General features: G+C 43.3%; 3 protein-coding genes across 6 annotated transcripts; 1 reads left to right on the forward strand and 2 right to left on the reverse strand.

The window, feature by feature from the left end:
• Window positions 1-60: 60 nt before the first annotated feature.
• On the forward strand, window positions 61-2454 carry pxmp2 (peroxisomal membrane protein 2). Its single transcript, XM_023833360.2, has 5 exons — window positions 61-292; window positions 876-998; window positions 1130-1292; window positions 1633-1752; window positions 1845-2454. The coding sequence occupies exons 1-5, from the start codon at window positions 183-185 to the stop codon at window positions 1911-1913; spliced, it is 585 nt and encodes a 194-aa protein (XP_023689128.1). The 5' UTR covers window positions 61-182; the 3' UTR covers window positions 1914-2454.
• Window positions 2455-8672: 6218 nt separating this feature from the next.
• On the reverse strand, window positions 8673-15587 carry LOC111854882 (polyubiquitin-like). 4 transcript variants are annotated; one of them, XM_072709020.1, is made up of 3 exons: window positions 15376-15587; window positions 14270-14558; window positions 8673-8912 (listed from the first exon to the last, which is right to left on the reverse strand). In XM_072709020.1, exons 1-3 carry the CDS (start codon window positions 15411-15413, stop codon window positions 8688-8690), a joined length of 552 nt encoding a protein of 183 aa, XP_072565121.1. In that variant the 5' UTR covers window positions 15414-15587; the 3' UTR covers window positions 8673-8687. The 4 variants fall into 4 exon arrangements, with proteins under 4 accessions (XP_072565121.1, XP_072565124.1, XP_072565122.1 ...); XM_072709023.1 differs by lacking the exon at window positions 8673-8912 and adding an exon at window positions 13490-14269 and having other exon boundaries at window positions 14348-14558; window positions 15376-15573; XM_072709021.1 differs by lacking the exon at window positions 8673-8912 and having other exon boundaries at window positions 13490-14558; window positions 15170-15543.
• Window positions 15588-18808: 3221 nt separating this feature from the next.
• On the reverse strand, window positions 18809-20882 carry LOC111854884 (polyubiquitin-like). Its single transcript, XM_023833362.2, has 2 exons — window positions 19967-20882; window positions 18809-19751 (listed from the first exon to the last, which is right to left on the reverse strand). The coding sequence occupies exon 2, from the start codon at window positions 19730-19732 to the stop codon at window positions 19265-19267; it is 468 nt and encodes a 155-aa protein (XP_023689130.2). The 5' UTR covers window positions 19733-19751; window positions 19967-20882; the 3' UTR covers window positions 18809-19264.
• Window positions 20883-23235: the final 2353 nt, after the last annotated feature.

Genomic DNA, 23235 nt, shown 5'->3' on the forward strand with positions numbered 1-23235 from the left:
TAAAAATAATCGGCTCATACAATGAATACGGTAAACAGAAATCACAGAGGCGTGTTTTGTGTGTAGTTTTTTTTTACCTTGGGGATAGTTGGACTGTCTCGTTCGATAGTTGGCCGTGATAAACATAGCTGTATTTTTTTTTTATTTTTACAGTAGAGTTTCAAAATTGTCTAAATCTGAAAATGCCTGTAATAAGTGTTGCCGTTCGAGACTCAGCTTTTCACATGCGACTGCTGCAGCAGTACTTGCTTTTGTTAAAGAAATACCCGATTCTTACAAAATCTGTTACTAGGTTGGTGAGTGCTGCAGTCCCAGCTGCAAAAGTTGTTCTTTTCCGTAGGCAGTTGCTCAGTTCAAACGGATTTCATGTATGATTCAGTAAAGGTCATAACGATGTTAGCCTGTCAGGTACTAATCTAGGTTAAATCTTTTCCAGATCTATAGGTGCTAGATTCAGGAAAAGCCCAATTTATCTGTGAGATCTATATATGTGTTTTTGCGGGTCTGTAATCTTAGTAATAGCTCAGTAAAAAACTAACAATAATAGTACTTAGATTTAAAGTGAATTAACTGATGGTACTCATTTGCGATATTGGTTATTATTACAAAAAAACTACATACGATTTTAACAGTCATTACTATTCGTGAGCTTAATAGATTAAAGTGGGTGTTGAACCTGTGCGCATTACTGTGTTTTTAGTCTGCTCTTTTTACTACTGACTTTTGCACCCTGTTCAACCTTGCAGTTATATATTTTCCTTGAACCTAGTACACTTAAAACTAACATGGTGACCTCAGCAGTCTACGCTGATAATCTAACAAACGGCCGTTCATGGTGTATGGCTAACAACATGAGAGATTTTGTTCATTCACAGTTCAGTTCTTTCTGCTTTGGGGAATCTGCTTTCTCAAGTTCTGGAAAACAGAAGAAAGTTTAAAAACGGCCGGCCTGAAAAAGACATTGATGTTCCTGGAATTGCTCGTTTTGCTATCTATGGGTTTGTGAATCAAGTCATTATTAAACTTGATTTTTTCCCCCAATTAAAGACCTGTATTTCATTCTATTCTATTATTATAGTGTCTATTTCTCTGTGTATTTGTATCTTTTAATGTTCCACTTTGATTTCAGACTGTGTATCACGGGCCCCATAAGCCATTATTTCTACCACCTGTTGGAGTTGTTGGTGCCATCTACTGTTCCTTACTGCATGCCGAAACGTTTGTTACTGGATCGCTTGGTTTTCGCACCGGCCTTTCTCCTGCTCTTTTTCATTGTCATGAACATCTTGGAGGTCAGTTCCGGGCACTTCTGTAATCTTCTTGCTGAATTAACTACACCAAGTCCAAAGCAAGCAAATATCATCTGTTTTCTGGCCTTTTCCCTGGGGCAGCCGGTAACTAATCCTGTATGTAGACATGACGGATAAGTTTGTTCACCTGTAACTCAAATGCTGCTGGTTTAACTACAAGGGGGGCTTTCTTGCTATAGCCTTAAAGTTCCTGATTCACTATGGTAAATCTCCCATTGCTATTAAATGGTTGTGGTTTTATGTTGCTTCGAAATAAAATGTCAGACCTAACAACATAATACAAGGTCATGACGGTCTGCTTTTGAAATCGATTGACTTTCAGAGAAAGAGATGGCCTGCACTCCAAGATAAACTGAGAGCAAGTTACTGGCCAGCTCTGAAGATGAACTGGAAAGTGTGGACCCCATTCCAGTTTGTTAATATCAACTTTGTTCCCATTCAGGTGTGGCAAGATGAGACATTACCGCCATAATCAATACTGGACTTCAATCCTTGTTTGTGCTCTGCATACTCATTATTGTTTTTTGTTCCCAGTTTCGTGTGCTGTTTGCCAACCTGGTAGCCTTGTTTTGGTATGCCTACCTGGCCTCTGTGAGGAAGTGAAATCACGGGGAAAAAAACTTCCTTTGTGATGGCCCCAGGGGAATTTTGAAAACTGCTGCATTCCAAGGGGAAAATGTGACTGGATATGACAGATAGGAAATGAGGGTAACTGGCAAAATTTTAGGAAATTATAAACCATTAACATACTTGTTTTAAGGTGCATGACACGATGGCTGAATGTCCATGTAAATTAGATGTTGAGTCTGGCAGTAATAACACGTTATGACTGCTGATGATCCACACCAGCTGAATGAAATGTGCTGATGTGAATAGGTAAAAGCTTCCAGATCAGATTATGTAACTTTGCAAACCAGTGTAATATGTGCATTTTTATTTCCAGCTTCACTTAATGTAAGCTTAGGAAATGAAGCATTTGTTCTTAATGTGATGTTAACCTGTTAATAGTCAAATTTAAGGGTATGACCCTTAAAGCTCAAATAACACTTGGCACCTAAACCAATAGTCAGTATGTATTTTCTTATTTCCCCATTGTCTAATTGTTTTACACTGTAATTATTGAATAAAATTACTGCAAAAAATATTTGAAATGTTTTCAATGTATGATATGCATCTGTATGGACATGGAGCAGATTCTCGAGACAAAGGGATCGGAAGGTTGAAGGGGAATTTTGTTACAGTTTACTAATATAACTGCATATAGATAGGATGACAAGCTGGTACAATATGGGAGTCAGCTCTGCAAGTCTGTACGCAAGGATGAAATGTGTGGTCTGGTTACTTTTTGCCCTCCTCCAGTACCTAATCGAGACTGGAAAAAATCCCTGCTAGTCTTAGGTGATTCTGGGCTTTTCGCCCAGGGGTGCAAGATAGGACAGCCCAACCAGCCATTTATGCAGATAAATTTGATAAATTTATTTTTAAAAAGCATGTAAACTATACTATAATTAGAATTTTATGTAATTTCATATATTTAATATATAATTTTACAATTTAATTTGATTGAAGTTAATATGTTCAAATACCATTTTAGTCTGACCAGTAGGGGGTGCTTTGCACCTCTGGTAAAATCACCTATGTTGCCACTGAACCTAGGAGATTCGCTGGACCACCTGGAGGCCAAAGGACTGCAGAACCAGAGTCCACTGAATGTAGTAATTGTTGTCCTAAATGCAGTGAAGCTAATTAGGTTCAAAGTGGGGGAAAAGTAATAGTAGCCAATGGGTTATAAAAATACAGTAGCAGTAGTACCTTGTAGTTGATATGAGACCTAACTGGAAGCCAGGACTGATATGCCTATGTTTCCTAGTCCCTATTAGGACTGCATGAAATGGAGTTTATTTAATGACACACATAGTACACTAAATTGCAGGTCATTGACTGACTGGGCCTGCAGTAATCCATGCTATAGGTTATAAAGGTGTATAATAGCATTCCATAGCTGAAATGAGAGTATTGTTCTAAGTTTTGCTGTATTCCTCAGATCGAAGAAAGCTGCTTCAATTAACCACATTAATTATGTGAGCATCTAGAAACAAGGTTGAGTCAATAGTGACACCAAGGCTTTTGGTGAACAACATGGTGGGTTGTCTTAGGGTTGTTACGTCCTGCTGCTGTTCGCTCCGCCCCCTCCACCAGGACCACTTGGCTCGGCCCTTGCTCCGCCTCCCCGTTTGGACCCCGCCCACCTTTCCCCGCAAGCCGGCCGTCACTTCCGTCCGGCAGAAGTGAAAAGCCGGACAGAAAGTACCCTCGAGAGCTCTGCTCATATTTTGGATTGTGTTTTGGTTTGCTTATTTGAATGATTATTGTGTATGACGGTTTTGGTTTCTCGGATTACGATTTCTCGCTTTGCCCTTCTCTGTACTTCTGCCCTGGTTTTGTTTGATTTCTGGTTTTCGATCTTTCGCCCGGTTTTTGGTTTACGACTTCGCGCGCCCCTCGGACTTTACGCTTTGGCTTGTATGTGTGTTTGTGTATGTATCTGGTGCGTAGGGAGTGGTTGCCGTTTTGTTTTGTTATACTTTGTGTCCACTGATTTGGATAGGGAGTTAGGTATAGGTTTTGTTGTTTCTGTGTTCTTTGGTAGTTCAGTTAGACTTGGGTTTCGTTCGGTAGTTGGGGTTTTGTTTATTGTTTTGGCCTTTATCACTCCTGAAGCTCTTGCACCAGGTTTGCTGTTATGTGTCTGTCTTGCGTGAATAAAATATAAAAAAAACTATAAAAATATCCCCTTTGTCCACGTGTGTTCCCTTGTACACCACACCCTGTGTTCCCCATTCCCTTCCTCTGTTACACCCTAACCCCTAGACAGGGTCGTAACAGAATTGGGGGCTCGTCCGGGATATTCCTGTCTGGGATATCTTCGTTCCTCTGTGTTGTCCTTCTGTGTACTTTCGGATTTGCTTGGCGGATTGATTGTAGTGGGGATAGTTGGTGTACTTGGGATTGCAGTATGGCTACCTTTGACCTGCTCGAGTTTACCCTGAACCCCACGCAGGAACACTTTGAATCTTGCAGGAAAGCTGACCTAGTAGCCATTGCGGGGTTTTTCAACGTTAGGATTCCGATCTGTGCGTCGAAGCAGGAAATTAAGCGGGTCCTGCACGACGAATTAGTCATGCAAGGTATTCTGCCCGAGCCTGGTGATCTTTCGGGTGTTGCACCTTGCCCGCCCCGGTCTCCTGCGTCGGCGGAAGCAGAAGGCCCGGTGCCGAGGTCTCGCATGGATCCCGGAGGTCCCGGCTCCACTAAGGAGGAGATTCTCCTCACAATTCGGCTACGAGAAGCCGAATTGGAGATTAAGAAGCAGGATTGCCAAGCCCAGCTCTTACGAATCAGGGCTTTGGAGTTGGAGGCGGAACGGGATGCTAACATGAAAAGGGCGAGGGCAGGTCCAACACCGCCTGTTCCTCACCCTCGTAAGGTGAGCTCGCCTCTTGATGCCGACCGCTCCACTGCTCGTGCCGGTGTAGGCTCACTGGACGAGAGTGTGCGTCCTATTGCTCCATCTCCCCCGGTTTCTACTCGATCTCCTGAAAGGGAACCTATTGGCTTTGATGTAAGCCGTCACATTGGACTTGTGCCCATTTTTAGGGAAAATGAGGTAGACGCTTACTTCCCCATCTTCGAACGCATTGCGACCACCTTGAATTGGCCCCGGCATCTTTGGTCCTTACTGCTGCAGTGCAAGCTTGTGGGGAAGGCTCAAGAGGTCTGTTCAGCCCTTGGTTTAGAGCAAAGTCTCGACTATGACATTGTGAAGGCTACAGTTTTGAGAGCTTACGAACTAGTGCCTGAAGCATATCGGCAGAATTTCAGGAAGCTTTGTAAATCCGCCTCGCAAACCCACGTGGAATTCGCTCGGGAAAAGTCACTCCTCTTTGATAAATGGTGTACCGCTAGTGGTGTGACTAACTTCGATCAGCTCAAGGAACTGCTTTTGTTAGAGGAGTTTAAAAATTGTTTGCCTGATCGTGTGGTTATTTACTTGAATGAACAGAAAGCTATGTCTCTTGCGGAAGCCGCTACCCTGGCCGATGAGTTTGTATTAACCCACAGAACTGTGTTTGTCCCTACTCCTTTGCCTCGTAAGCTCCATCCTAGACCGGTGCCGCCTCCTGCGAAGGTTGCCCCGATGGCCCCACCGGTAGAAACTAGAGAATGTTTTTATTGTCATGAAGTTGGTCACCTCATCTCTGTTTGTCCTGCGTTACGACGCAAGAACGCTCGTTCGAATGTGAAAAAGGTACTTGTTACGGATTGTGTTCCCCTCGTTCCCCTTTCCCCATTCCCTTCATCTGTTACACCCTAACCCCTAGACAGGGTCGTAACAGAATTTTTAGAAACCAAGGCGAAAGTACAAATAAGGGCGAGGCGAGAATCGGAAGTCAAGGGCAAAACAGTCATACACGATCAATCAAACAAAGCAAAAGCGAACAGAGAGCGAGCTAGCAGGCGAGAAGCAAGTAGCGGGCAACGAAGGGACGAAGCGGCGAACTCTTCAGCCGGTGAACCGGAAACAGCTCCGAGGGCAAGGGAGGCGGGGGCAGGTCCTGAGGGCGGAGTCGAGGGGGCGGGCGACCAATCGGCGAGTGGGCAGGACGTCCGAAGGACCTGCAGGCATCCTCCTAAACTTACGGCACGTAACACTTACGGCACGTACCCGAAACTTACGGCACATATCCCTTACGGCACGTAACCAAAACTTACGGCACGTAACACCCCCCCACACAAGAGTGAACCCACACGGGTCACCAATATACACAGATCCCAAATAGAAAACAACAAAAACCACAAAATAAACATAAGAAAACAAACAGAACGGAACTTCAGGGGAGGTAACAGAGTTATTAGGATCCGGGGTCACAGACTCAATCTTCGAAGGTTTATCCGGCACGGACATGAACGTGTCCTCGAGGTCAATGTCGGCAAGCTGGCGCCGCTGTGCACGAGTAAGCACACACGCAGGAAACACCGTCGGGTGTTCCACCGCTACATCATTTTCACACAGCACAGGGTCCAGAACGACTTCGGGTAGAGGAACGATTCTCTTCCCCGCTATGTCATTCCCAAGAATAAACGTAATGCCTGGGACAGGTAACTGGGGCTGGACAGCTACTCGCACGTATCCCGAGAAATCGGGAGTACACAAATAAACGGTGTGCAGGGGAACTCCAGCCACACACAAATCAATTCCCTGCACTAACACATCCGTACCACAGTACGTATTAACAGACAGGGGAATAACCCCTTCCACCAAGAAGGACTGAGCGGCTCCCGTATCCCGCAGGATGGTCACAGGGTGCCGAGCATCCATCTCACTGAGCGAAACCGAACCAGTAAATACAAATGGTTCGAAAGCAGCATCAACGCGAGAGGAGGAGGACGAAGAACTGTCGGGGCAGGCAGCAACATTCACTTTTCTAGCTGCTGTACGAGCTTCCTTGCGCTTTAATGCAGGGCACACAGATATAATATGGCCCACCTCGTGGCAGTAAAAGCACTCGCGTTTCTCCACGGGTGGTGGAGACGCTTGCGAAGGGGAGGTTACAATCGGACGAGTTTTACGAGGCAAAGGAATCGGAGCAAACACCGTTTTGTGGGTCAAAACGAACTCGTCAGCGAGGGTGGCAGCTTCAGTTAGCGAAGTGACCTTTTGCTCATTCAAGTACACTACCACTCGATCAGGAACACAGTTCTTAAATTCTTCTAACAGGACCAGTTCCTTAAGCTGGTCGTGGTTAAACACACCACTAGCGCCGCACCACTTATCAAATAAGACGGCTTTCTCGCGTGCGAACTCCACAGCCGGTGAACCGGAAACAGCTCCGAGGGCAAGGGAGGCGGGGGCAGGTCCTGAGGGCGGAGTCCAGGGGGCGGGCGACCAATCGGCGAGTGGGCAGGACGTCCGAAGGACCTGCAGGCATCCTCCTAAACTTACGGCACGTAACACTTACGGCACGTACCCGAAACTTACGGCACATATCCCTTACGGCACGTAACCAAAACTTACGGCACGTAACAGGGTCCAGCAGTAATACTTCTATTTTGTCAGGATATAACAGAAGTAAGTTACTGGCCATACAGCTCCTAACTTCAGCCAAGCATTCCTTAGTCTTTGACAGCTGAGGTAGCTCCTTAGTTTTAACAGATATGTATGGCTGAGTGTCGTCTGCATAACAGTTAAACTCACACTATGTTTCCTAATAATATCACCAAAGGGCGACATGCATAAAGTGAACAGTAGTTGGCCCAGGACCTTGTGGACACCATACCTAACTGGTGGAATCAGAGGATTCATTGTTCACATGAACAAACTGGTGACGGTCAGTTAGATATAAGCAGAACCAGGACAGGGCCTGCCTTTTAACACCAACAGAAGATTATAGCCTTGCCAACAAAATGTCATGGCCAACAGTATGGAATGCAAAGTGTGCTTAGATTCAACAGAATCAACGGGGATACACAACCATCATCAGCAACCATAAGTCATTCATGACTCTCACTAGTGCAGTTTCAGTGCTCTGGTTTAGTCTAAACCCTGACTGGAACATTTCATTAATGTTGTTCTTTTGCAAGAACAGAGAGAGCCGACTAGCAACTACTTTTTCTAAGATTTTGGAAATAATTGGAAGTGTGGAAACAGGTCTGTAATTAACCAAATTAGTGGGATCCAGGTTTGGTTTCTTAAGGACAAGTCCGACAACAGCATCTTAACATTTACTCTTAGCATCACTATCAAATTTGATGTGATGTCAGTTGCTCTGACCCCTGGAAGACGATTCACTGTGGTTGGAATCTCTATCCTCACATTCTTACAATGGAATCATCCATTATCAAAGTTTTTTCAACAGGTCTCTCAGTGGGTGTTTCACTGAACAGGGATATCACTTCTGCAGATTCCGTTAAAGTATTTGCCATTGTGTTTAAATGTGTGATACCTAAATATTTTATTGTTTTCTGGGAATTCAATTTGCAATACAAAAGGAAAAGTTGAGTTTTATTCATTTTTTCCAAATGTAAAACATAACCAGTATGGTTCTGGTATATCATAAAGAAAAAAATAAATAAACAAATGTAAAACAGTATTAAACAGGCTAGTAATAGGCCTAATAATATTGTAATGTTCAGCAGTTTGTTGACATCCAAATATTTTCACAGAGCATAAATAAAATTTTCCATTGTCTGAAATACACTGAAAAGAAATGATTTAATTTATTTTGCCCAAACTTCTTTATATTGATTTCTTTGTTAAATAAAACCTGTTAACAAATGCCTTGAGTAAACAGTTAACTCACCCAGAATGATTAAATGTTATTTAGAGGGCAGACGCAGAATGAGAAAGATGGTGCTCTCATTCTTAACACCATAGTCCTCCAGTTTCTTGCCGTCTTCCATCTGCCTTCCCTCGTAGATCAGCCTTTGTTGGTCAACAGCGACATGCTCCTTGTTGAAGACTTTCCTCTTGAACTCCGACACCGTCTCACCTGGAGTGATTTCATAAGTATGTATCGTACCATTTACTGTCTTCAGGAACACCTGTATGGGACCAGGCTCGGTTACCAGCACGATAAAGCACAACAACACTTAAGAAAACTTGTTCCTATCTAAAAACTACAATACACAACACAACCCAGTCCATAAAGAACTCACGTTTTTTTTTTTACTTTGTTTATCGTTGTTTTCTGAGTTCATAACATCTTTTCAAAATGGCAGTTGTCTTGTGTTTAGAGCCAGGCTATTTACACAACCAAATGACGGGCACGTCAGTCCTCAGCTTGTTCGGGACCCAAAACCCACAGTGGCGAAATACAAATTGAATGCACCAATGCAAATGCTAAAAGCTATCCTATAGGACACGAGCTAAAGAGAGATTCCTTGACTGGGTGTGCTTTGCAGGTGGGGATGTAACGAGAATCTCTATATCCCGGCCGGGCATAGCCCAAAAGACCCACGCGGGACTGTCCCCAGGTGGGCCCACCACCCGCAAGGGGAATGTCAGGGGTTCAGTGCATCGTGGATAAGGTGGCGGCCAAGGGAGGCCCTACCAGTCTGATCACCGGCTCACAAAACTGGCTTTCGGGACATGGAATGTCACCTCTCTGGTGGAGAAGGAGCCTGAGCTTCTGAGTGAGGTTGAGAGATATCGAGTAGATATAATCGGGCTCACCTCAACGTGGGTTCTGGAATCTCCTGCAGAGGGGCTGGACACTCTTTTCTTCTGCAGTTGCGGCAGGTGAGTGACGCCGGGCTGGGGTGGGGCTACTGGTGGCCCCACAGCTTGGTGCATTAACAACGGAGTTTACCCCGGTGAATGAGAGGGCTGTCTCCCTGCGCCTTCGGGTCAGGGATAGGTCTCAGACTGTCATCTGCGCTAATGTGCCGAATGACGGTTCAGAGTACCCGGCCTTCTTGGATTCCCTTAGTGGTATGCTGGTTAGCGTGCCACAAGGGGATTCCATCGTTTTGCTGGGGGACTTCAATGCTCACGTGGGCAATGACAGTGTGACCTGGAGGGGGGTGATTGGGAGGAACGGCCTCCCTGATCTGAACCCGAGTGGTGCTCTGTTATTGGACTTCTGTGCAATGCATGGTTTGTCCATAACGAACACCATGTTCGAGCATAAGGTTGTCCATTAGTGGACATGGTACGAACATGCCTGGGGCTACAGGTCGATGATCGATTTCATAATCATATCATCTGATCTGCGGCCTTCTGTCTTGGACACTCGGGTAAAGAGAGGGGCAGAGCTGTCAACTGATCACCACCTGGTGGTGAGTTGGCTCAGGTGGCGGGGGAGGAAGCCGGTCAGACCTGGTAGGCCCAAGCGTATAGTGAGGGTCTGCTGGGAACGTCTGGCAGAGGCTCTTGTTCGCCGGAGCTTTAACTCGCATTCCAACTGCATACCGGGGGAGGTTGGGGACATTGAGTCTGAATGGACACTGTTCCAGACCTCCATTGTGGAAGCGGCCGTACGAAGCTGTGGCTGCAGGGTGGTCAGTGCCAGTCGTGGCAGTAACTCTCGTACTCGATGGTGGGCACCAGAGGGGCTGTCAAGCTGAAGAAGGAGGCCTACCGGGAATTATTAGCTCGGGGGTCTCCGGAGGCAGCTGATGGGTACCAGCAGGCCAGGTGGAACGTGGCTCGGGCGGTCGCAGAAGCAAAAACCCAGGCGTGAGAGGAGTTCGGTGAGGCCATGGAAAGTGATTATCCGGTCAGCCTCAAAAAGGTTCTGGCAAATCATCCGGAATATCAGGAGGGGGAAGCAGCTCCTGGTTCCTACTATTTATAGTGGGGAGGGGGTGCTGTTGACCTCACCTGGGGACATCATCCGGAAGTGGAAGGAATACTTTGAGGACCTCCTCAACCCTGCCTCAGATACATCTATGCACACTGCCTTTGAGACATCTGAGGGCACAGAGCCCGAGGGTGCTGGGGGGGGCTTGCCCATCACTGGGGCTGAGGTGGCCAGGGTGGTTAAAGAGCTTCGTGGTGGCCAGGCCCCGCGGGTGGACGAGTACCTAAAGGCTCTGGATGTTGTGGGGCTGTCGTGACTGACACGCCTTCTCAACAGCATGTGGAGGTCAGGGATAGTGTGCCACTGGATTGGCAGACCGGGGTGGTGGTCCCCTTATTTAAGAAAGGGGACCAGAGGGTGTGTTCCAACTACAGGGGATCACACTTCTCAGCCTTCCTGGGAAAGTCTATTCCGGGGTACTGGAGAGGAGGGTGAGATCAATAGTCGAATCTTGGATTCAGGAGGAACAATGCGGTTTTCGTAATGGCCGTCGAACACTGGACCAGCTTTATACCCTTGCAAGAGTACTGGAGGGGGCCTGGGAGTTTGCCTATCCAGTCTACATGTGTTTTGTGGATTTGGAAAAGGCTTACAACTGGGTTCCCTGAGGTGCTCTGTGGGGGGTGCTTCGGAAGTATGGGGTCCGGGGTCCACTGTTGTGGGCGATTCGGTCCCTGTATGAACGGAGCAGAAGCTTGGTCTGCATTGCCGGTAATAAGTTGGACGTGTTCCCCGTGCGGGTTGGGCTCCGCCAGGGCTGCCCTTTGTCATCGGTTCTGTTTATAATATTTATGGACAGGATTTATAGGCGCAGCCAGGGTGTTGAGGGTGTCCAGCTTGGTGGCCTCAGGATTGCCTCGCTGCTTTTTGTGAACGATGTCTTCCTGTTGGCTTCATCTGCTGGGGATCTCCAGTGTGCTCTGGGGCTTTTTGCAGCCAAGTGCGAAGCGGCGGGGATGAGGATTAGCACCTCCAAGTCCGAGACCATGGTTCTCAGCCGGAAACAGGTGGATTGCCCTCTTCAGGTCAGGGAAGAGGTACTGCCTCAAGTGGAGGAGTTCAAGTATCTCGGGGTTCTGTTCAGGAGTAAGGGTATGCGAGATCGGGAGCTGGACAGACAAATCGGAGCGGAGTCTACAGTTTTGCAGGCGCTTAACCGGTTCATCGTGACTAAGAAAGAACTGAGCCGGAAAGCAAAGTTCTCGATCTATTGGTCCATCTTTGTCCCTACCCCCACCTATGGTCATGAGTTATGGGTAATGACCGAAAGAATGAGATCGCGAATACAGGCGTTCGAAATGAGGTTTCTCCGAGGGTGTCTGGGCTCTCTCTTAGGGATAGGGTGAGAAGTTCGGATATCTGGGAGCGTCTCAGAGTAGAACCGCTGCTTCTCCACGTTGAAAGGAGCCAGATGAGGTGGTTTGGACATCTGGTGCGGATACCTCCTGGGCAGCTACCTGGAGAGGTTTTCCGTGCATGTCCTACAGGGAGGAGGCCCCGGGGCAGACCTAGGACATGCTGGAGGGATTATACCTCTCGGTTGGCCTGGGAACGCCTCGGCATCCTCCCCAAGGAGCTGGTAGAGGTAGCTGGGGAGAGGGAGGTCTGGGTATCTCTCCTGAAGCAGCTACCCCCCGCAACCCGAACCCCGGACAAGCAGTAGTTAATGGATGGATGGATGGATGGATGGATATCAGAAATAAATTACTACCTATTTCTCTGTTAGGGTGTCACAGACTTCCACTATTACATCATGCACCTGATATCCATTGCTATCCAGACCTTCACCATGATGTCAGTGACTTCCACTTAGACTGCTGCCCCTATTCTTTCACCCACTGTGACTTCCACGATGACATAACTGATATCTAGTCTCACAGTCTCAAAACTGGCATTACATTGAAGGAATCCTTGTAGCTCCCTCAGACCTACTTCCACATCGAGAGCTTCAGTTTTCATAGCTTTATTATCTGTGATCTTTATTTTGACATTCCCTCTGTCTGCGACCTCCACCTGATGCAACTTCATGCAGCTCTCAAGATCCACTTTTGTTCCACATAAGCTATATTTTGATCGGTCTTACTGGCTTTAATAAACATTATTAGCCATTTAAAATTACCATTTAATAAATACCCTTCATATTTGCACATTAAAAATTCATTGAGTAACTTTTAAACATTTTCTGGCGACCCCACGTGGGGTCGTGACCCTAAGGTTGGGGAAGGAACCTGTTTCTGAGGATTCTCCTCCAGCATCCCATTCAGTCACGTCACCCCATTTATCCCAGGCTGCCCAAAACTCCACGTTCGAGTATGTTTCCCCAGTCTGGTCATTGACATTGGGCTTCTTGTTGATCTGGCATATTACTGGTTAAAATGCACAATCAATCTATCTGTACACGGAAAATTGTTTATCTTTGTGTATGTCAGAGTGTTTGTATCTGTGGATATGAGTGTATGGTTTGTTTATATGTGCATGTCATTCTGTCTGTGAGTATTGAGGGATTTCTCTATTTAATTTGTAGTTATTTAATTATTTTCATTTAGTTAACTCATTTATAGCTTTTACATTTCTTATTTTTATGTTTCTTTAACTTGCTCATCATGTTCTTTGCCTCTCATACAACTTACTCTCACCAAGTCCATCTGACCCCCCGGCTCCAGGAGTCTGTATGAAGACTATAGATAAAGGGCCTGTTTCCCTCAGTGGGGGCAGAGACAGATATATTGAAGGATTGTTCTAGTTATTCATTGTACAGTACAAGAGGAAAATATAAATTTTATTCATTTTTCTTCAGGAAAAGAAACATGACCACCATTGTAGGCCTAAGAAAGTAAACTTTATTTATAAGGCACACAACAAACATTACCAGCATGGGGGTGGTGCATTATAAAGAACAACAACAAACAATGTAAGCAAGTATTAAATACCCTATTCTAATATTAATGCAGGATTACTGATCTGTTTGCTTATATCCAAAGCTGGTAAATTTGAGAATAAATGTAGAACAGTATTAAACAGGCTAGAAATAGGCCTAATAACATTGTAATGCTCAGCAGTTTGCTAACATCCAAAGATTTTCACAGAGCATAAATAAAATTTTCCGTTGTCTGAAATGGACCGAAAAGACATAATTTAATCTCTTTTGCCCAAACAACTTTACTTTACTGTTAACAAATGCCATGAGTCAACTGTTATCTCCACCAGACTGAATTACATTTTTACATTACTTAAGTTTTAAATATTAAATAATAACTATGAACTGTTAAATTTGTTGACAAAATTATGCCTATTTCTACCAGACTGATTAAATGTTATTAAAACTGCAGCATTTTAGATTAATGCCTTAGCAAAATCATTCCTTCCTCCTTGTTAGCCTCCTCTCAGACGCAGAGTGAGATCGATGGTGCTCTCATTCTTAACACCATAGTCCTCCAGTTTCTTGCCGTCTTCCATCTGCCTTCCTTTGTAGATCAGCCTTTGTTGGTCAACAGGGACACGCTCCTTATTGAAGACTTTCCTCTTGAACTCCGACACTGTCTCACCTGGAGTGATTTCATAAGTATGTGTCTTGCCCTTTTCTGTCTTCAGGAACACCTGTATGGGACCAGGCTCGGTTACCTGTATGGGACCAGGCTCGGTTACCAGCACGATAACTGTAGACCCCGAGCTCACCCCATACTCCGCCAGTGTTCTGGACTCATCAGTCAGGTCTCTTCTCTGGCCATTCTGCACAGATAGGCGCTGTCTGGCGCTAGGTGTGCCTTGTTTGATTTGGATCAGGTTCTTCAGTGTCTTGATGGTTGCATTCAGTTCCACTGACAAACTGAACGTTTGCCCATTCATGAATTTGATGAACAGCTCCATAGTGGCAAACCTCGGAAATCTGTGAAGGTTGTTAAAAAAATACAACACTATATCAACAACTGAACACAAAACTGTCACGACTTCCAGGGCACAGCCCGGGGAAACAGGCGAAGACAACGAAGGATCGGGGAATAAGGGGCACACAGGAGGATCAGGCGTGCAGGGTGTGACAAAAACCTTAAAAGCCCAGCAGGCATTCGACCGACCTTAAACGTTTAAATGTGGTTGAAATAATGTCAGTTTATAAAAAAACATTCATTCAACGTCAAAACAACGTTGAATACCAAATGGTTGAAATGGTGTTGTTAGCTAACTATGGATTCAACATAGAAATATAAATAAAATTTGAGTTGTACGTCAAATCAACATTATTTTTACAACCATTTGCAAAATCTAAACAAAATCCAACGGTTATCCAACACTGACACCTGACGTTGATTCAACGCTGACTCCACGTTAAAATCCCAGCTGGGAGATTACGCTGTAACGCCCGTCTCCTAATATTAATTTCAACGCAGCACCGAGAGGAGTTCAGTAGATAATACAAAATGAAATTCATGGAAACGCCTCAGTTATCGCAAATATACAGTAAATTGCCACATACGTCAAATTAACGAACTTGTCACTCACCTTGTCCGTAACGGGGTAGTTGATTGTTCAAGGATAATTTCTTATTACAGTCAAGTATGCGTATAATCCTTTTCAAAAATAGATATTCCCTTGGCGTTGCTGAATCGCGCTGAATGAAGTCCGTAGGTAGCCTACGGTCCTTATAAATAGCTGATAGATCCACCCCCTGACACTCAAAACATGCAGTTTAGTTTCGTTTTTCGTACCTCACTTTTTTGTTTTCGATTTCGAGATTTTGACTCATCCTTAGACTTTTTCGTTTGTTTGTTTGTTTGTTTATTTCATTATATGTTGATTCTTTTACTTTTCACGCGCTTCATTTCCTACACTGAAAGAAATTCGTTTGTGTGCACCTCGTTTCAGAATTTGGAGGAATCGTACGCTCTGCATAAATTAAATTAATATATTCATGTTCAAGGCGGGACATGTCAGGACATGTTATAGCTGCTTCTGTCATTATGAGTATAATTATTCAATCAATTTTATTGTTAATGACTACATGGAGATCCTGACCATGATAAACATTTGCAAGATGGAATTAATAATATGTATCATTAAAAATCTGCTAATTATCTATTTAGGCCAAGGTGATAATTCTATGTATTAAATGTGTGTTGTATTAAATTTTACTAATTACTTAAATTCCATTTAAGTATTTATGCCTTAAGTTATCGATTTTTACTGTATTTCCATTCCATGTTGGCTTGTACGCAAGGCCTGTTTCACTGAAGGCTGTTTTCCCTTTCACTAGCAGACAAAGGATAAAAGCTGTGAGATTAAATAATAATTTTTTTGTAGGTCTCACATTTCAAAGTTCACCCATAGGATTCATGTTTAGCCCATGTAACCATTTCACAGGCATGAAATGCAAATCTCACAGGCTGTCAGGAGCCCAAACCAAAGACAGAATGGTGACATACCACAGGGTGGGCGTAAAAGGAAAATTCATTTGGTCGGTAAGTTTCACTGCTGCCACCTTTTTTTGATGGCTCACTGTAGAGGTATACAAGGTTTTTATTGCCGATCTCACTATTATCAATGCAGCTAGGTTGGCATATATGAGTTTAGGGCAGCCTGGGATAAATGGGATGAGGTGACCGAATGGGATGCTGGAGGACAATCCTCACAAACAGGTTCCTTTCCCAATCTTAGGGTCACAACCCGACGTGGGGTCGCCAGAAAATGTTTAAAAGTTACTCAATTAATTTTTAATGTGCAAATATGAAGGGTATTTATTAAATGGTAATTTTAAATGGCTAATATTGTTTAATAAAGCCAGTAAGATCAATTACAATATATAGTATATGTGGAACAAAAGTGGATCTTGAGAGCTGCATGAAGTTGCATCAGGTGGAGGTCGCAGACAGAGGGAATGTCAAAATAAAGATCACAGATAATAACGCTATGAAAACTGAAGCTCTTGATCTGGAAGTAGGTCTGAGGGAGCTACAAGGATTCCTTCAATGTGATGCCAGTTTTGAGACTGTGAGACTAGATATCAGTTATGTCATCGTGGAAGTCAGAATGGGTGAAAGAATAGGGGCAGCAGTCTAAGTGGAAGTCACTGACATCATGGTGGAGGTCTGGATATCAGGTGCATAATGTAATAGTGGAAGTCTGTGACACCCTAAAAGAGAAAGAGGTAGTAATTTATTTCTGATATTTATTTAGTATTTACTCCTATATACCACTTATGTGCTCTGCTGATGTTTACATTTACATTGTGTGTTAATGTGTGTGGGTTTTTGTTGTATTTTTTGCAGTTTTCCTGTCTATCACTGCACTTCTGTAGCACTGTGATTCAGGGAACGTATTTCCAGTCACCGTAAGCATTGTATGCACCGGCGATAGGCTACTATAGGCAATGCAGCCACACTGGGGCTCACAGAAATGGAGGACGCCACGGATGGCCGATAGGCCATTTCACATATTCATGTGGTGGTGGTGGGGGGGCGGGGGGGGGTTTGGGTGGGTGCTGGTGGTGGTGGTGGCGGGGGGGGGGGGTTGCTGCTGGTGGTGGTGGCGAGGGGGGGGCCTCGCGAATGTTTTGCCCAGGGGCCCACACAACCCATAATCCGTCCCTGGTTGTAACAAGTGGTTATTTCAGTCAAAGTTGCTCTTCTATCAGCTTGAATCAGTCGGCCCATTCCCGTCTGACCTCTAGCATCAACAAGGCATTTTCGCCCACAGGACTGCCGCATACTGGATGTTTTTCCCTTTGCACACCATTCTTTGTAAACCCTAGAAATGGTTGTGCGTGAAAATCCCAGTAACTGAGCAGATTGTGAAATACTCAGACCGGCCCGTCTGGCACCAACAACCATGCCACGCTCAAAATTGCTTAAATCACCTTTGTTTCCCATTCTGACATTCAGTTTGGAGTTCAGGAGATTGTCTTGACCAGGACCACACCCCTAAATGCATTGAAGCAACTGCCATGTGATTGGTTGATTAGATAATTGCATTAATAAGAAATTGAACAGGTGTTCCTAATAATCCTTTAGGTGAGTGTACTTCCATTTGCATTTCTGCATTCTATTTGTATTTCGCCGCTGCAGGTTCTGGGTCCTGAACAAGCTAAGGACTGACATGCCTGTCTTTTGGTTGTGTAAATAGCCTGACTCTAAACACAATACAACCGCCGTCTTGAAAAACGATATAACAACGATAAATGAAGTAAAAAAAAAAACAAAAAAAAAAACGTCAGTTCTTTATGGAATGGGTTGGGTTGTGTATTGTAGTTTTTAGATAGGAAGAAATTTTCTTAAGTGTTGTTGCGCTGGGACCTTTCAAAGGTCAATCGTTAGATATAGAGGTATTAACTTATGTTGTAATGTTTATGCTGGAGAATTCACGTGTAATGTTGCTCATGTGAGGATAAGATATTCATGGAATGTCTGTCTGTAGAACTTTAAGTAAAATGCCAATTTTGTGTGTTTAGCTTTAGCCATCTGTCACGCCCGGCGCGTCCGATCCTCGTGTGTGCCACGCCCCCTCATTTCTCAAGTGTACTACCCTGATTGTTCCCAGCTGTTTGATGTTAGTTTTGACCTGTTTAGTGTATATCAGTCCACGTCTACCTCTGTTTCCCAGATCAGTCATTGTATGTGTTATGGTTGTTCGTGCTTGTGATTCCGCTGTCTGCCTGTTTCCCTTGGAATAAACCCCTTCGTACCTTTATCTACGCCTTCGCTTCCTTGTTTGCCTGCTCGTCGCCAGCCGATCTTGACACCATCTATATACATATTTCAGTTAATGATAATTATAATAGTTTATTAATGAGCATAACAATTTAGATGCGACACCAAAAATTTAGAATTTACAGATCGCTCCTTATTTGATAGATTGTAAGTACATTTTCTTTATTTCTTTGTTATAGCCACACAATACCTAGATGTTTAACTAATGGCTCAAATATTTTAAGAACTAGTGATTGCCAAGTTGTGAAATTCCTATTCTCACCTGAGCCATTGCAGATGACATATTATCAGATTCCAAAGTCTGCCCATTTATATAATATTTTAATTCATATATAAAGAATGTTTCTTGTTTCATTTCTGCAATTTTTTATGTTTAAATTTAATGTTTAAATGTCCAACACATATATATTTTTCATTGAAGGATTGTTCTAGTTATGCATTGTACAGTACAAGAGGAAAATATTAATTTTATTCATTTTTCTTCAGGAAAAGAAACATGACCACCATTGTAGGCCTAAGAAAGTAAACTTCATTTATAAGGCACACAACAAACATTACCAGCATGGGGGTGGTGCATTATAAATAACAACACTAAACAATGTAAGCAAGTATTAAATACCCTATTCTAATATTAATGCAGGATTACTGATCTGTTTGCTTATATCCAAAGCTGGTAAATTTCCACAGAGCACAAATTTAATACTAAATGGATTGTAAGGACAAAATTTTCCCCAAATTACATTTTTACATTACTTAAGTTTTAAATATTAAATAATAACTATGAACTGTTAAATTTGTTGACTAAATTAGGCCTATTTCTACCAGACTGATTAAATGTTATTAAAACTGTAGTATTTTAGATTAATGCCTTAGCAAAATCATTCCTTCCTCCTTGTTAGCCTCCTCTCAAACGCAGATTGAGAAAGATGGTGCTCTCATTCTTAACACCATAGTCCTCCAAATTCTTGCCATCTTCCATCTGCCTTCCCTTGTAGATCAGGCTTTGTTGGTCAACAGGGACACGCTCCTTATTGAAGACTTTCCTCTTGAACTCCGACACCGTCTCACCTGGAGTGATTTCATAAGTATGTGTCACGCCCTTTTCTGTCTTCAGGAACACCTGTATGGGACCAGGCTCGGTTACCAGCACAATAACTGTAGACCCCGAGCGCACCCCATACTCCGCCAGTGTTCTGGACTCATCAGTCATCGGTCTCTGGCCATTCTGCACAGATAGGCGCTGTCTGGCGCTAGGTGTGCCGTGTTTGATTTGGATCAGGTTCTTCAGTTTCTCGACGGTTGCATTCAGTTCCACTGACAAACTAAACGTTGTCCCATTCATGAATGTGATGAACACATCCATAGTGTCAAACTTCGGAAATCTGTGGTCGTTAAAAGAACAATACGATATCAATAACTGAACACAAAACTTTAAAATATTACGCTGTAACGCCCGTCTCCTAATATTAATTTCAACGCAGCACCGAGAGGAGTTCAGTAGATAATACACAATGAAAGTCATGGAAACGCCTCAGTTATCGCAAATATACAGTAAATTAATTGCCACATACGTCAAATTAACGAACTTGTCACTCACCTTGTCCGTAACGGGGTAGTTGATTGTTCAAGGATAATATCTTATTACAGTCAAGTATGTGTATAATCCTTTTCAAAAATAGATATTCTCTTGGCGTTGCTGAATCGCGCTGAATGAAGTCCGTAGGTAGCCTATAGCTACTGTCCTTATAAATAGCTGATACAGTAGATCCACCCCCTGACACTCAAAACATGCAGTTAAGTTTCGTTTTTCGTACCTCACTTTTTTGTTTTCGATTTCGAGATTTTGACTCATCCTTAGACTTTTTCGTTTGTTTGTTTGTTTGTTTATTTCATTATATGTTGATTCTTTTACTTTTACGCGCTTCATTTCCTACACTGAAAGAAATTCGTTTGTGTGCACCTCGTTTCAGTATTTGGAGGAATCGTACGCTCTGCAGAAATTAAATTAATGTATTCATGTTCAAGGCGGGACATGGCTATGTTATATACCTATATTGTACTTAATAGTATTCACGAATCGTTTAAGCACCATATGCTCCAATGATTGTACGAGTGAAAAGGACTTATACGAAAGAAATCAAGCCAACATCAAACGCAAAGCGTCACTTGGGTGTTACTGTCAAACAAGACGTCGTAGCATGACGTAGCATTGCCGTGTGGAAAGTGAAACTCAAGCTTCATTGTTTTAAAAATGCTTTATGTTTATACAACCTAGCTGTCGCCATAATTATATTGCATTGTTTACTCTCATTCTTAAAAATCAGACACGTTTCAGAACAAACTAATTATAGACTTCCTTGTCTTAATTACAACAGATACATAATGTAATATAATTAAAGAAAATAGACGACAATGGAGAGAAGAAAAAAGTATACATGAGAACCACTAATGATCGCTGTTTGATGAACACTGTTTTGTAAAGCACTCAGGAACATATAAGGACAACACAACGTCAATGACTGGAATGAGGAAACATACTTGAATGTGGACTTAAATGCACGCAGCACAGGACTAATGAACACAACACAAAACAGCTGATGACACGGGGATTCCACACACAGGTATCGAAGGGGGCGTGGCACATGGGAGGATCGGACGAGCGGGGTATGACATCATGGGCTTTAAGAGTTTATTAAAGGGCTTGACAAGACAGTTGGTTACCAGGTGGTAGTTTCCAGTCCAAATCACTTTCTTGGTCATAATTCGTACAGCTGCTGCAGTCAATATCACATGAAAGATGTTATTTTTTCTTGGCAGAATCTCTTTAGAGATTTTGACAAATAGAGGAGTACTGTCAAGGTCTTAGCCAAAATGTTACTTAGTGGCGCTGCTCCTCACATTATGAGTATAATTATTCAATCAATTTTATTGTTAATGACTACATTGAGATCCTGACCATGATAAACATTTGCAAGATGGAATTAATAATATGTATCATTAAAAATCTGCTAATTATCTATTTAGGCCAAGGTGATAGTTCTATGTATTAAATGTGTGTTGTATTAAATTTTACTAATTACTTAAATTCATTTAAGTATTTATGCCTTAAGTTATCGATTTTACTGTATTTCCATTCCATGTTGGCTTGTACGCAAGGCCTGTTTCACTGAAGGCTGTTTTCCCTTTCACTAGCAGACAAAGTATAAAAGCTGTGAGATTAAATAATTATTTTTTTGTAGGTCTCACATTTCAAAGTTCACCCATAGGATTCATGTTTAGCCCATGTAACCATTTCACAGGCATGAAATGCAAATCTCACAGGTTGTCAGGAGCCCAAACCAAAGACAGAATGGTGACATACCACAGGGTGGGCGTAAAAGGAAAATTCATTTGGTCGGTAAGTTTCACTGCCGCCATCTTGTTTTGATGGCTCACTGTAGAGGTATACAAGGTTTTTATTGCCGGTCTCACTATTATCAATGCAGCTAGGTTGGCATATATGAGTTTAGGGCAGCCTGGGATAAATGGGATGAGGTGACTGAATGGGATGCTGGAGGAGAATCCTCACAAACAGGTTCCTTCCCCAACCTTAGGGTCACGACCCCATGTGGGGTCGCCAGAAAATGTTTAAAAGATACTCAATGAATTTTTAATGTGCAAATATGAAGGGTATTTATTAAATGGTAATTTTAAATGGCTAATATTGTTTAATAAAGCCAGTAAGACCAATTAAAATATAGCTTATGTGGAACAAAAGTGAAGCTTGAGAGCTGCATGAAGTTGCATCAGGTGGAGGTCGCAGACAGAGGGAATGTCAAAATAAAGGTCACAGATAATAACGCTATGAAAACTGAAGCTCTCGATGTGGAAGTAGGTCTGAGGGAGCTACAAGGATTCCTTCAATGTGATGCCAGTTTTGAGACTGTGAGACTAGATATCAGTTATGTCATCGTGGAAGTCAGAATGGGTAAAAGAACAGGGGCAGCAGTCTATGTGGAAGTCACTGACATCATGGTGAATGTCTGGATAGCAATGGATATCAGGTGCATGATGTAATAGTGGAAGTCTGTGACACCCTAACAGAGAAGGAAGTAGTAATTTATTTCTGATATTTATTTAGTATTTACTCCTATATACCACTTATGTGCTCTGCTGCTGTTTACATTTACATTTGTGTGTTAATGTGTGTGGGTTTTTGTTGTATTTTTTGCAGTTTTCCTGTCTATCACTAAACTTCTGTAGCACTGTGATTCAGGGAACGTATTTCCCGTCACCGTAAGCTTCATGCACCGGCGATAGGCTACTATAGGCAATGCAGCCACACTGGGGCTCACAGAAATGGAGGGCGCCACGGATGGCAGATAGGCCATTTCACAGGGAGGATCAGGTGGATATTGATCTATCACTTGAAATGACCGAAGTACGTTACATTGCATTATGAACCGCGATCAATCGATAGGCTATATATACCCTTTACCAGGCTGGCAAATCTGTCTCTGCTCACACGTCTAGTGAACTGCTGTAATAAAAAATAAAGAATTGATGTAAAAAGTTAAGCTGTCTTTGTCACAGACCAACCCAGTGGATCGCCACTGACGTCGCGTAGAGATTCTCGTTACGACAGCCACGCCCCTCGAGGGATCCCCGCCTGCAAAGCCCAGGGAATCTCTGTTTAGCCTGTGTCCTATAGCATCACCGGTGTTTCTATGGACACGCCTCGTTCCAGCTGTGGGGTTAACAGGGGCACAGATGGCTATATTGATAAGTAAGCAGCATCCTTACACAGGGTTGGCTATCTACATTTTTGAACTCATAAAACTGTCAACCATCACAAACTACTCACAGCAGTCCTCACTTAAACGGATC

The sequence above is a fragment of the Paramormyrops kingsleyae genome, chromosome 2 (genome assembly GCF_048594095.1).
Source record: "Paramormyrops kingsleyae isolate MSU_618 chromosome 2, PKINGS_0.4, whole genome shotgun sequence".
Classification (NCBI taxonomy): domain Eukaryota; kingdom Metazoa; phylum Chordata; class Actinopteri; order Osteoglossiformes; family Mormyridae; genus Paramormyrops; species Paramormyrops kingsleyae.

Excerpts from the sequence above, each read along its gene's own strand:
- pxmp2 (XM_023833360.2), top strand. The coding sequence starts at position 183 with ATGCCTGTAATAAGTGTTGCCGTTCGAGACTCAGCTTTTCACATGCGA. Across the intron at positions 293-875 it reads CTTACAAAATCTGTTACTAG|TTCAGTTCTTTCTGCTTTGG; the intron begins GTTGGTGAGTGC and ends GTTCATTCACAG. Across the intron at positions 1,753-1,844 it reads TCAACTTTGTTCCCATTCAG|TTTCGTGTGCTGTTTGCCAA; the intron begins GTGTGGCAAGAT and ends TTTTGTTCCCAG.
- LOC111854882 (XM_072709020.1), bottom strand. The coding sequence starts at position 15,413 with ATGAGTCAAAATCTCGAAATCGAAAACAAAAAAGTGAG. Across the intron at positions 14,559-15,375 it reads ATCGAAAACAAAAAAGTGAG|ATTTCCGAGGTTTGCCACTA; the intron begins GTACGAAAAACG and ends CAACCTTCACAG. Across the intron at positions 8,913-14,269 it reads CCGAGCCTGGTCCCATACAG|GTGTTCCTGAAGACAGTAAA; the intron begins GTGTTCCTGAAG and ends GGTCCCATACAG.
- LOC111854884 (XM_023833362.2), bottom strand. The coding sequence starts at position 19,732 with ATGGATGTGTTCATCACATTCATGAATGGGACAACGTTTAGTTTGTCA.